We start from the raw sequence: 15050 nt of genomic DNA on the forward strand, positions 1-15050 counted from the left end.
AAAACGTCAATTGAACTTCGCAACAGTTTGCAGGCTGTGACTAAAATTATCAACAACATTAAAGTACCTGCCTTCAACTCACGTCTGTTTCTGCAGCTCTGTGAGGAGATGAACGCAGAGCACACACATCTTCTCTTATATTATACACAGAAGTGAGATGGCTTCTAGAGGTACATCACTGGCCAGAGTTTTTGAGTTACGAGAGCCACTCCAGAGACTTCTTTTAGAAAAACAGTCACCACTGGCAGCACATTTCAGTGACACAGAATGGGTGGCAAAATTGCTTACTTGTGTGACATATTCAACCTGCTCAATGAACTCAATCTGTCACTTCAAGGGAGAATGACAACTGTGTTCAAGTTGGCAGATAAAGTGACTGCATTCAAAACCAAACTGGAATTATGGGGGCGATGAGTGAACACTGGGATTTTTGACATGTTTCAAACATTAGCAGAGATTTTGAAAGACACTGATCCAGGGTCTTCTTTCTCCCAGCTGGTGCATGGTCACCTATCTCAGCTTTCAAAAGATTTTGAGCAGTACTTCCCAAACACAGAAGACGCCTGAACTGGGAAGGAATGGATCCGCAACCCATTTGTGAATAAGCCAGGTGAATCGACTTTGTCCGTCCTGGAAGATGATCAACCGCTTGAGATCGCAAATGACAGTGGCCTTAAAAGTATGTTTGAGACAACTTCAAATCTCCGTACATTCTGGATTAAAGTCACGGCGGAATATCCTGAGATTGCCACAAAAGCACTGAAAAGCCTGCTTCCATTTCCAACATCCTATCTTTGTGAAGCAGGGTTTTCTGCAGTGACAGCGACCAAAACGAGATTATGGAATAAACTGGACATAAGCAACACACTTCGGGTGCCACTGTCTCCCATCATCCCCAGATGGGACCATCTAGTTGCAGGAAAACAAGCTGAGGGCTCCCACTGATTTGGCATTTTGGTGAGTTGTATAATTATTTCATTATATATTACAATGTAATAATAATAGAAATAAAGTGCACTATAAATGTAATGTGCTTGAATCATCCTGAAACCATCCCCACCCCCACCCTGATCCATGGAAATATTGTCTTCCATGAAACTGGTCCCTGGTGCCAAAAGGTTGGGGACCACTGCTCTACGTGATACTGTTTTTCCTTTACAGATGATGGGAACAGACTATTGTGAGCTCTGAGGATTGTTCTTTCTGTACTTTCAGGTGGTTCTTTTCCCTTAGGAGTAGCATTCCAAAAAAAAAAAAAAAAAAAAAAACTTGTACAACTTCAAGCCAGGTAAACCAATCTCCTGAAAGCCTGAAAAACCAGTCACTACTAGAATTCAGATAATGCATATGTTCATCATTGGTATTCATGGATTTAGAAAGTGAATCTTGACTCTCTCCAAACAATAAATTATCCTCAACCATCAAAGCTTTTTTCTGAGAAAACAAATGATTGATATGCAGCTGAAACAGCTGTGTTCAGAATGCTTGGCCCAATGACCTTTTATCAGTCCCTGAAAGGACTCTGGCTGCTGTAATCCTGAACAGAACAGTCAAGCAGGCAAAGGACTTAAGTGGCCCCAGTTTCCGGCTTTCCTCTCATAATGAGGGTGTTTGAACAAAGGGTAATTTTATATACTTCTTTGGGGGAAAACATGCTTCTAATATACCAGGAATTATGATGTAGAGTTTTTTAGCCTCCTCTTTTGATATATTATTGTGAATACATTTCCCATATCATTAAATTAAAAAGTAAAATAGTGTTTAATATCTGCATAATATTACCAATGATATTCCCACCAACCAAGAGGATCCACTTCACTACTATATATCAGCATAATATATTACCTTAACAATTTTTCTCTAACTGTAGTTATTTTTTGTTACAATTATCATACAGTAAAACTGACTTTTTCTCTTGGTGTACAGTTTTACAAATTTTAACACAGTATAAATTTATTTACCCACTACCACAATCAGGATATAGAAGAGTTCTATCACTCCAAAAGACTCCCTAAGGCTATTCCTTTTTACTCAGACCCTAACTCTATTCAGTTACTGATCTGTTTTCTACCAATATAGTTTTGTCTTTTTGAGAATGTCGAATAAATGGAAATCATACAGTATACAACCTTTCAAGCTGGTTTCTCCCACTCAGCATAATGTCTTTGAGATTCATCCCAAGTTGCTGCCTGTATCAAGTTTGTTCCTTATTATTGTACGGAATACTGACAGACAGTTGAGGTGTTTCTAGCTCTTAACTATCACAAATCAAGCTGCTATGAACATTTATGTACAGATTTTTGTGTAAACATTCATCTTTACCAATTTAATAGACAGAAATGGCATTTACTTAACATTATAATTTGAATTTCATTAATAGTGGTGAGAGGCTTTTATATATATATATACATCTCTTCTTTGCTTGACTCCTCTAATTTCACATTATAAAGGATGCACCTAAAATAAGTTTCATTTCTTTAAACTGCATTTTCAATCTGATCTGAAAACCCTCAACATTCATTCATCCAACAACTTATAGATTGCCCAAAATGTAGTCTAAACCCAAACTCTTATCTTATTACAAAATTTCAGTGAAGTCTATGAGTAGAAAACAGGCATTAAAGAGAACCTGAATTATAAGAAATTACGTCAAAATTAAAATATAAAACACTGTTAAATTTTAGTATGTAAAAGGCTAATACTTAAAAAGTGTTGACTGTGTTAGAAGAATCAAGAATCCATTTACATCTTCTTTAATATAAGGAACTCACTATACCTTCTATTGTAATAAAATTTTACATAACTTGTGGAATTTTAAATAAGCTCACATCATTTAAACACTCCTCTCTATCCCTCCCCACTAAAAAAAGAAAACTATTATGTTTTGGCAACATGTAGCATTTAACAGATTAAAATGTGCCAGGTTGAAATAAACCCACTCACTAGAAAATTTTTTTTTTTTTTTTTTTTTTGCGGTACGCGGGCCTCTCACTGCTGTGGCCTCTCCTGTTGCGGAGCACAGGCTCCGGACACGCAGGCCCAGCGACCATGGCTCACAGGCCCAGCCGCTCCGCGGCATGTGGGATCTTCCCGGACCGGGGCACGAACCCGTGTCCCCTGCATCGGCAGGCGGACTCTCAACCACTGCGCCACCAGGGAAGCCCACTAGAAATTATTAAACATCATTCTGTAACTCAATAAATGATTATGTTTTAGCAACAGGTCCAAAGGTTGATTCTTTTTATTTCTTAATGAGAATTAGTTTCTCATTAAGAGAAACTTAATGAGAGAAACAATGAGGAGGGATAATTAGTGCATTATTTTAGGGGTAATAAAGAGCTCTTAAAAAGATCACTCTTGACTTCCCACTTGCTAAACTCCTTTCCCCACAATAAATCACAGAAAAAGGCCACAGCATGGAAAAATAAAGTTATTCTGTGATGCGTTATGTTCAGGGATAAACTAGAACACACGCATAAAAAGGGAATTTATACTGCCTGAAAAAGCTGCCTGCCCCCATGTTTCCACTTCAAGCACCCAAACACCCACTTAACTCCCTCCGTTTCTTCAAATTCCCAGTCACTCCTCAACTTCTCCTATCTGGCTTCCAGTCTGATCCTCCCCCGAGGTTGCCTGGTTAAAAGCCACTAAGGAGCTCTTTGTCAATAAATCCACAGGTTACTTTTTAGTCCTGACCACAGTTCTCAAAAAGCATTGGACAATGTTGACCACTTCTACCTTGAAATATTGAACTCCATTTTTATAGCTTCTAACACACTTCAAATTTTCCTCCTCCTCTGCTTGCTGTGTCTTAAACATCTTTGCCAGTTCTTACTTTTTCATCTAACCTTTGTTTATTGGAGTTTTCCTGACTTCTAGGCCCTCCTCCCCTCACTGTGCACCACTTCTACTTAAAATTAGCTCATCTACTCCCATGGGTTCAATACCTTCCCTGTACTAACTTAAATTTTTTTCTCTAGCCCAGATCATGACTCTAGATCTGTAAGTATACCAGTATATCCAGTTGGATCCACATGAATGTCTCATAAACATCTCAAACTCACCAGGTCCACTTCTCTTCTCTCCAAAAACTGCTCCTCCTTCAGTTTTCCCATTTCTCAGTGAAAGTACTACCACCTTTATTCAAGCCAAAAATTGGAAATCATCCACGACATTCTTCATTTTCTCAGTTCCAGAGCCAATCAACCACAAAACCCAGATGATTCTATCTCCTCCATGGTTCTCAAAGCTGTGTACTGTTTGCCTTCTGCATTCTCTCTACTCTTTCCAAGTCATCATCTCTGGTCTGGACTACTGTACCATTATTGTAGGGTCTTCCAAACAGTTCTGTTGAAGTCTTCTCTTGCCACCTCTACTCCCTAAAGCCATTTTCCATATTTACTATATCTATTTTTAAATGTAAATCTGATCATGCATTTGTCTTAAAGGTATTGAAGAAAATACTACTTCCAGCCAAAGGGCCTTCTACCTCTCTTCCTCCAACACACTGATCTAAATTAACTTGTACTCAGCTTTCCATAGTTTAAATTTCCCTGACTGCCAAACTACGTCAAGTTGCCTTATTATCTCAGCATTAACTCAGCAATTAATTATGTGACAAATGATTTAATGTAAACCTTCCCCACTAAACTATAAAGTGTTGAGAGGAGGGTCTCTTTTGATCTTGGTCATCACCATATTCCCATAACAACAGGTAGTGTTCAAAACTGCCATTTTGATTCTAGGCACATTTTTCCTTCACGATTATAAAAATATTAAATTAAAGCAGAATTACCTTATTAGAGAAATGCAAATCAAAACTACAAATCAAAACTCACACCAGTCAGAATGGCCAGCATCAAAAAATCTACAAACAATAAATGCTGGAGAGGGCGTGGAGAAAAGGGAACCCTCTTGCACCGTTGGTGGGAATGTAAATTGATACAGCCACCATGGAGAACAGTATGGAGGTTCCTTAAAAAACTAAAAATAGAATTACCATATGACCCAGCAATCCCACTACTGGGCATATATCCTGAGAAAACCATAATTCAAAAACAGTCATGTATCAGAATGTTCATTGCAGCTCTATTTACAATAGCCAGGACATGGAAGCAACCTAAGTGTCTGTTGACAGATGAATGGATAAAGAAGATGTGGCACATATATATAATGGAATATCACTCAGCCATAAAAAGAAACTGAGTTATCTATAGTGAGGTGGATGGACCGAAAGTCTGTCATACAGAGTGAAATAAGTCAGAAAGAGAAAAACAAATACTACATGCTAACACATACATATGGAATCTAAAAAATAAAAATGGTTCTGATGAACCTAGGGGCAGGACAGGAATAAAGATGCAGACATAGAAAATGGACTTGAGGACACGGGGAGGGGGAAGGGTAAGCTGGGACGAAGTGAGAGAGTAGCACTGACACACACACACTACCAAATGTAAAATAGCTAGCTTAAAAAAAAAAAAAAAAGCTAGATAGTGGGAAGCAGCTGCATAGCACAGGGAGATCAGCTTGGTGCTTTGTGACCACCTAGAGGGGTGAGATAGTGAGGGTGGGAGGGAGATGCAAGAGGGAAGGGGATATGGGGATATATGTATGCATATAGCTGATTCACTTTGTTATACAGCAGAAACTAACACAACATTGTAAAGCAATTATACTCCAATAAAGATGGTAAAAAAAAAAAGCAGAATTACCTTAAAATTAATTTTCATTGAGAAAGTAGCCTTAGAAATTAACTTTGAACCCAGCTGCATTATTGTACATACTGTACATTCAGGATTATTTTCCAAGTAAATGTTATTACAAAGATTTGATTCATCAGTCACTTCTTTATATATAGTATTTTCCTGATTATAGCTTTTGCCAACATGAATTTTCTTTTATAACTATAATTTCTACCAAATACAGTTTTGTTAAATCAGATTTTGCCTAAATATTATGAAGACTGTATTACTCCATTAGTTTTTAGTCAAAAAAAAGTTACCAGTTTTTAGGTAAGTTAGTTGTCATGTGTTAGTTTTGTTGTTTTACGAACCTTAATTTTTCCAGATAAAGTTTTGAGGGTTTTAGCATTAAGGAAAAGATGGGATGCTTTGATCAGTTTTTTAATTCTAAAAAGATTTGTGATGTGCAATTTTGGACAATTTCAATTAGTTTTCTTTTTACACTATTTCTACCAGTAGCAGTCTCTGTACACTAAATAAAAGACTGACAGGGCTTCCCTGGTGGCACAGTGGTTGAGAGTCCTCCTGCCGATGCAGGGGACACAGGTTCGTGCCCCGGTCCAGGAAGATCCCACATGCTGCAGAGCGGCTGGGCCCATGAGCCATGGCCGCTGAGCCTGCGCGTCCGGAGCCTGTGCTCTGCAACGGGCGAGGCCCGCACACTGCAAAAAAAAAAAAAAAAAGACTGACAATATCTTTCTGCATATTTCAAATTTGTTCCCATTTTTTACTTGGTTATCTAACAGAAAAGTGCAATTCCTCAGGATTGCTGTTAAAGAGGGGATAAAAAGTGTGTCTTCATCAAAAATGGCTGGGTAAAACATTCCTAGAGTCAAATATCCTGTTATATTCTCAGGAGCTGACTGTTATGCTGTTATGTCCAAACCTTCCCCTGCAAAAGAAAAAAAAAAAGCTGACTAGAACAAAAGACAGTAGTTAAATTCTAAGAATCCAGAATTTCTTATAATCACTTTGAAATACCATAAGATTCTCAGAATTAGATATATCCTTTCTTTTGCAGAACAGAAGAAAGATAAAAGCATGAACTGAGAAGCCAAGACTGGTTGAGTATGAATCTTGAGTCTGTCCCTTACTAGCTATGTGACCCTGGACAAGTTACTCACCCCTCTGCCAGTTTATGAATTGCCAAATGAATGTAATACTAATACCTACCTCACAGACTTGTTGCCAACCATATTTCATCTAATTAGCTAATATATATAAGATGCTTAGAACAGTACTTGCCATGCAGTAAGTGCTCTCTAAATGTTAACTACCATCATCATCATCTTGCACTAGTCCCTTCCCATTTAGCCCCATTTTAAATGTAGGCTATAGGGTAGGGAAGGGAGAGGGTGAATGACTGCAAAAAAGTAGAATGAAGATAACTGGGAATTAAACATATATGGAACATAACTGCCTTCATCTAGACTACTTGTAATGTATAAAATAATGACTAATTTGCTATATCCCAGACTAACCACCACTAACAATTCCACTCTACCTGTAATTTTTGTTTCTGAACTTGGTTCTATTTCCCCCTTGACTCTGTAATTTACTTCCCAAATAAACACCAAAAATGGTCTTCATAAACAAGAGGCTTGAATGCCTACAGCAAGATTCACGAGGTAAGAGTGCTTAAAACCATGCTTTGGTAAAAGAGGAAGGGCGAGACACTGTCATTTTAATATTAATAGTGGACATTATCATCTTTTTTTTTTTTTTTTTTTTTTTGCGGTACACGGGCCTCTCACTGCTGTGGCCTCTCCCGTTGCGGAGCACAGGCTCCAGACACACAGGCTCAACAGCCATGGCTCACAGGCCCAGCCGCTCCGCAGCATGTGGGATCCTCCCGGACCGGGTCACGAACCCGTGTCCTCTGCATCGGCAGGCGGACCCTCAACCACTGCACCACCGGGGAAGCCCGGACATTATCATCTTAATGAATGAGTCCTAAGCATAGTAACTCTAGGGTTGCATGGTTTAATTATATATTCCATAAACCCAAGCCTTTAATATTCTTTTTTTTTAACAATTCTAAATACACACAGTTTTCAACGGAGCAAATAAAATTTAAAATGTCTCATATATCATCAAATTCAATAAAAAAGGTAAATACTCTTGCAGACTGTATTTTTTGAGTTTCAAAATTACCAAAAGCTACCAGAACTTTTAATATGCATTAACATATAACTGCAATATAAATATAAGATTTGAAACATACAGTTTTTATTACACTAAAAAATGTACAAACATTAATATACAAATTACTTCAAACTGGTAATCATCCATAGTTTTCTTTAACAAAACAGAATGAAGGTGAACTAAGTACAAGTATCATTACGTACAAAATAAACCTAGAAGTTATTTCTTTGCTTTAAAGATCATTTTCAGAATGATACTTCATGAGCATGGCAGGGACTATATATACATTTTATCATATTTCTCAGTACTTCATGTCAAAGCATATATGCAATAAGTGGCAATAAGTGCTAAAATAGAAAAAAAATCAGTAAAACTATAATATTCCCAGATATCTAAACTATCTGCCCAGCATTTTTAATTCATTTATATATCAAAAAAAGTTATTCATCGATTTCAATTCTGACATTCCAATCAATGAACATGCAAAGCTTTATTTAAAAAAATAGTAATCCATACACTATAGAGGGAAGTGTAAAATGGTACAATCACTTTGAGAAAAGGTCTGGCAGTTTCTTAAAAAGTTAAACATATATCTTCCTTAATCCAGCAATTAAGTCCGTAACACATTTATACAATAATATACATAATAGCCAAAATCCGGAAATAGCCCAGAAGTCCGTCAAAAGATAATGGATAAACAAACTGTGGTATATTTATAAAATGGATACTACTCAGCCACAAAAAACAATGAACTACTGATTAGAGGATGGATGAATATTAAAAACATTAAGACGGGTGAAAAAAACAGAAACAAAGGATCTATACTATATGATCTCAATTATATTGTGTCATAGAACAAGCAAAACTTAACTGTTTTTTTAAAAATTAGTGGTTTTTTAAAAACAGTGGTGCCTGAGGTGCCAGGGTATTGGTTAGAAAGCGGCAGGAGAGAACTTTCTGGGGTGATAACTTTTAAAATCTTGATGGGGGTTTAAGCTACACAGGTGTAGTCATTTGTCAAAACTCATCAAACGGGGCTTCCCTGGTGGCGCAGTGGTTGAGAGTCCGCCTGCCGATGCAGGGGACACGGGTTCGTGCCCCGGTCCAGGAGGATCCCACATGCCGCGGAGCAGCTGGGCCCGTGAGCCATGGCCGCTGAGCCTGCGCGTCCGGAGCCTGTGCTCCGCAACGGGAGAGGCCACAGCAGTGAGAGGCCCGCAAAAAAAAAAAAAAAACTCATCAAACGCTGCACTTAAGATTTGTGCATTTCACTGTTTGCAAATCTTACCTAAAAAATCATACACACACAAATAAATATTGAACTCCAGTTCATAATACTCATGCTGAAGTGTTTATGGGTAAAGTATTCTAATTCTGCAACTTGTTTTAAAATAAGATTTCTTAAAAAAAAAAAATTATGGATGGATAGACAGATAAATATGTGATAAAACAAATACAGCAAAACATTAATTGTAGAATGTAGGTGGTAGGCATATGAATGTTTACTATAAATTCTTTCGTTCCTATACATTTGAAGGATTTCTTAATCTTTGTAACAGAGGTGAATTCACACTCATGAAAGATCTACTAACAAAGTGTAAGTCTAATGATACATCCATTTTAGTTTAAATTGTTTGGGCTAACTTGGGTGGTATTTTTATTTTTATTTATTTATTTACTTTGCTTTCTACTATTTACAAAGGAATTGAAAACTAAAAATAAATTATATAAATTCACATTATAGCTGCTACTTTTAATGAAACAACTTTAAGAAGATACATTAAAAAATACGGAACCAATTTCTCAAAATTATATACAAGATCTAGCATGACCGCTAATGTTTAATTAGGTTGCATATTTTAAGAATTTACTCTTTTGTATTTGTTAAGTATTGCAACCATATTTCATCTAATTATTTTTAACTATTTACAATCAAAGTCACCATCAAATATTTAATTGATTTTGAGAATTTGTGAATCTTAACATTTGAAAAAAATAAATATATTATGAAATTTAGACATGGTACATTTGGCATCTATTATATCACCTAAAGAAATGTATTTCAATTATGCCTCATCAAAAAAATTTACCTCTATAGTATTGAATTCTTTGTTTCATGGCACACACAAAGAGTACACAAATCAGTACAATGTACTACCATGTATTTAAAAGAACATGTATTAACAACGCATTTAACCACTATCATCTACAGTATATATTAATTACAATTTACCACACTTAATTATTTAAACATATCCATTTAAAACTTGACATTACTCTAAAAGAAGGCACATGGAAAATAATTCATATTTCAAACATTTTCATGTAAGTAAAGAGGCAATAGGGTAGAGTGAATCTTTCAAAAATAAAATAACACCAAGTTGATGTCGCATTATACAAAAAAGGAAAATATTTAATTTGAATATTTTAAGAAATCTGGCATTTGTTAGAAATGAAAGAGCTCATTAACTTTTTCAGAATGCCATTATAAATCATACCTAGGTTTATAAAATCATAACTTGTAAAAAAAAAACAAACATCCATTTAAGTTCAAATGCATAAGAAAAGACAGAAGGTGGCAAGAATAACTAGGCACTATCTAAATTTCTAATATATTGGATGAAATAGTATTTCTACAGAACCAAGTGTACATTTTAAAAATAAAAACACTCTTTCCTATGTTTTTCCAGCATTACATTTCGTAAGTAAACTCACGGCCCCAAACAGTTCTCTATAGTAGGATGTCTGGTGGCTTCAGTTGTATTCCATTGGTACTAATAGAATTTGCCCTTATATATTCCCCTTAGTGAAACTTGTCCTAGGCAAAAACTGCTAATGTAAGTTGGTAAGTAGTCAAAAACTCAAAAAAGTCTCAATATAGAGAGAAAAAGAAAAAAGCTTTAGCTCATAATTTCCCTAAGATACTCTGCAAGATAATAATAAACAGCCTCTAAAAAGAGTTCAGTCATCAAACAAGTCTTCTTCACACAGAAATTCCCATAAACTATACTATGCTAATTATAATTGCATAGGTGGGGAGATGGAGCAATGAAAATGGAGCAGAACCACATTCACTTTAATTTTTGCAGATTAAAATTAAACAAGATTGACTCAGAAAAACTGCTGCAGTAAACTCACTGCAATGAGTGTAATTCTGTTGTTTAAAAATATGTAAAATAAGGTTTTTATTCTACTCAGTCCCTACATGCTAACAAGTCTGTCACATGACATAAGCAGCAAAACAACAATCTTGAACACTGCTGGAGAAAAACAGACTGTAGCAGACTATGTTTACACTATTTTCTGGGCAGCAAAAAAATTTTCAAGGGCAACTTTATATAGTATACATTTTTAGCTTCCACACTTACATTAGAATCTAACCACCAAAAAAGATGTATATTGCACTTTTTTGAACACATAACTTGGCTAAAAACATTTCACAGAATTAATGTTCCACAGAACACACCTAGAAAACTGATTTAGCTGTACAAAGTCAGCATTCAAATTGAACATTCATTAACAATTCTGAGTAGAACCATGCTAAGATTATAACATGAATTATATTTTGTATGGTAATTTGCTTTCAATCATTTCAAAAAGTTAAAGCTTACTACCTTAAAGATTTACTGGAATAATATTGTAAAAACATTACCTCAAATAAGAATTATAAGATTCATTAGACTGAAAGAAAAGTCACAGCACAGATTAAAGATGAAATTGTCAAAAGGCTATATCATACATTCAAGGCATTTTTATAATAAAATACTTAACTCTAACAGCAGATACAAAACGCCAATGAAATTAAGCAGTCAACAAGCTAAAACGGTACCATAAGAGTCCGTTTTATTTTTATTCTTTCTATTCCTATAGCCATAACCTAAATTTCAGATTTAATTTCCCCTCACTACAATGCCCACCCTGAAATGCTGCTATTATGACATTAAGTCAGAGCTCTAGTCATATGTCCCTAGTCAAAAGCCTTCCATGGCTTGCCATTATATATTCACGTTCGGTTCCTTAAAAACAGCATTTAATGTAATCCATAATGTGACACCAACCAGCTTCCAACTCCCAAATTGATAACCCTCAATTTACCTTCACCCATTCTTCAACAAAAATTTCTGAAAATCTAATATGATTTAGGCACCATGTTAGGTTTCAAAATACTCTATTCCAGTGGTTCTTTGAGTAGGTTTTTAGCTTGCATCAGAATCTCTAGAGAACTTATTAAAACAGATTGCTGTACTCTACCCCTCAAGTTGCTGATCCGAAAGGAATGGATTTACATATCTCACAAGTTCTCAAGAGATGCTGATGCTGCTGGTCAGGGTCTACTCTTGGTGAACCACTGCTCTACACCACAGGCCATGAGCTGAAAGCCCACTGGCTGAATGAGGCCCATTCACATGTTTCGTCTATTTACTATTTTAAATAATTTTAATTATTTGCAAAGGTTTTACAAATAAAAATTTCTCATAAAAATGCAGATTTCTGGCTCATTTCTGCATGTAAAAATACTGCTGGAGCTCAAGGGTAGCTACACCAGTTAGTCAAGGTATATGTCCTTGTCCAGATTATCACAGCTCTAACTGGCCCTCTCTATGCTCACTTAAAATCACTTAAAAATCACCTGGCTTAGCACTTATTTGTGCTTATACACTCTGACCCACCTTTTCCCATTCTCTATGCCTTTTTCATGCTGTTCACTCTGGCATAAACATCCTTTCTCCCCAATACGGCTGAAATCCTACCTACCCCCTTCTAAAGCTTGGCTTGAATATCCTTCCTCAACACAGTCCCAGCAAAAATAGAAATCCTTAAGTAATAAACATATTAAAGATTTAACATAAATGTCTATGTGTGCTTTAAGAATCAAGGTTTTATTTCCACAAATACTAAAATAGCAATATTTACAAAAACATAAAAGACTATAGATATCATAAATTATAAACATATAATTTTTGCTATTTTTATTCTAAATAAAATTTTAATTTTGTTCATTAAAGTTTTTACTCTGATTTTACTGTGAAAGAAATCTTTTTCAGACTAAGACACTGCAAATGAATTGACGTATTAAATCTTGTAGTCAAAATATATAACAGCTCCAACAGAATATCTTATTTTGCTGGACAAAAATAGGAGGAGGAGGAAGGGGGTAATTGACACAATGCCCCTGATTTCATAACCCACCAATTTTTAAAAGCAATTTTAATGAAATAAATGCTTCTAATTTTTTAACATGTAGGATATTTTTGTGGACTTTTACTTCTGTGGAATGGCAGGGGGAAAAAAAATTACAGAGAAACAAAAACTGAGTGCTGGTCATTGCTTTGCCATAAAGAGCTTTGTTACATCAAGTAAATCATTGAGTTCTCCCTGGACCTCGGTTTCATTACCTCAAAACTGAGGTGGGAAAAAGTGTTCTCCAAATACCTTCCATCCCTAAAATCCTAGGACTTACTCCGTCAAAGAATGAAAGCATAAAAATCAATGTCATACAGACAAGCTTCAATTAGGCTAGTATTGCTTCTAAATTAGATTGACTTAAAAACTTTGACCTACATACAGCTTTCAAAGTGCTAATTAAAAATGTTAAAGATTCAGAACTTTGAAAGAATACTTATGTATTTATATATGTTATTTATATATATGTTAATAATCAAAATAAAACATCTTTTGTAAGGCCAACAATTAAAACATCTTAGGAAAAAAATTAGAGGAAGACAAAAAAATTTATAACCATACCAATCAGCGTTTTAATATATATCAAAGGAAAATTAAATAATTAGAAAATCATGTCAAAAAAGCCTTTTTCATAATAGAAATTAACAATACTTTTTAAGAATATGTACTCTGGGACTTCCCCGGTGGTCCAGTGGTTAAGACTCTGTGCTTCCACTGCAGGGGGCGTGGGTTCGATCTCTGGTCAGGGAACTAAGATCATACATGCCGTGCGGCGTGGCCAAAAAAAAAAAAAAAAGAATATGTACTCTGCTTTAGGATATTCCCAAATGAAAGTAATTTGGCCAAAATTAAAATTATCGAATTGCAAGACTGCAAAAAAAATCTTAGAGACTATTATATTCAGATAGATCATGCCGTAAGCGAATTGCTTTCAGCTTCTCCACTTCAATTTTTGCTCTTAGCAGCTCTTCCTCTAGCTGCTGCCTTCTTTTCAATCCATCCCTCTTCTCCTGAACATATAATCCAAAATTTTTTTGATTTTCTAAAATTATCTGATGCTCCTCTTTCAGCATTTGCAGAATCTGAGGATCATACCCTAACTGTGACCTAAAATTTTCTCCACTTTCATGCCGAAAAAAATCATCTCTCCTTGGGATAGAAGATGGAGACGATGTCATTCTCATATCAACAGAGGAAAGTGACGGTGACAAAGATCTTTCCATAACATGTACTAATTCATGTTCTTCTCTTTGCTCTAAAGTATCACTCTGTTGAGAATTTAAAACCAGTGGAGGAGGGGGCTTAATGTCTTCTTCTTGCTTCACCTCCACTGTAATAGCAACTGGATGGTGGTCCAACATTACCTGTAGTGAACTTGTACCAGCCTGTGCTTCCTCATCCAAGTTTGCACTACAGCACACAAAAAAGCATTATAAAATGTAAATCAAATGAATATAAGAGCATTTTAAAGCATAATTTCATATTTAATATACATTATCAAGCTATAAAGAAAATTATGAAACAAAAAATATTTTTAACCCTTGCAATAATAAATTAAAGTGACTATGGTTGGGATTTTAATTATTTATTTATATATATATATGGCTCTCTCCATCCTTAACTTTAAAATTGGCCTCTTAAAAGAACAGGAACTTACAAATACTACACAAGGCTATTGAGGTAAATACAAAAGAAAAGGCATTTTTGATACTCTCAAAGAGATACCAATTGTCCCTATAAGCCTGAGGTTCTTAAATGGTGTAAAGTGTCATTTAATTCATTCTGGCCTTGCTATCCCGACACCTTAGTCCTAGACCTCCTGCTTCTCCTCTCCTGATCTAAAAATCACCAGGGTCTATGACTTCCAGTAGGACAATGGAAGGCAATCTCTGAGACGTATTGATTTCTCAATAATCACACACACACACACACACACACACACACACACACACACACACACACACACACACACACACA

The 15050-nt window shown here is 35.6% G+C and overlaps 2 protein-coding genes across 3 annotated transcripts in view; both read right to left on the bottom strand.

Annotated features, from left to right (window-relative positions):
- The window catches only part of RAD54B (RAD54 homolog B), a 100151-nt gene that overhangs the window by 43617 nt on the left and 41484 nt on the right, over nucleotides 1–15050 (bottom strand). The gene's annotated exons all lie outside the window — the stretch shown is intronic.
- Nucleotides 13958–15050, bottom strand: part of FSBP (fibrinogen silencer binding protein) — a 4895-nt gene continuing 3802 nt past the window's right edge. Inside the window, exon 2 of the mRNA XM_007453242.1 lies at nucleotides 13958–14483. Coding sequence (XP_007453304.1) covers nucleotides 13958–14483 — 526 coding nt within the window. The remainder of the gene's footprint in view (nucleotides 14484–15050) is intronic.

This window comes from Lipotes vexillifer, unplaced genomic scaffold, assembly GCF_000442215.2.
Source record: "Lipotes vexillifer unplaced genomic scaffold, Lipotes_vexillifer_v1.1 scaffold1038, whole genome shotgun sequence".
Classification (NCBI taxonomy): domain Eukaryota; kingdom Metazoa; phylum Chordata; class Mammalia; order Artiodactyla; family Lipotidae; genus Lipotes; species Lipotes vexillifer.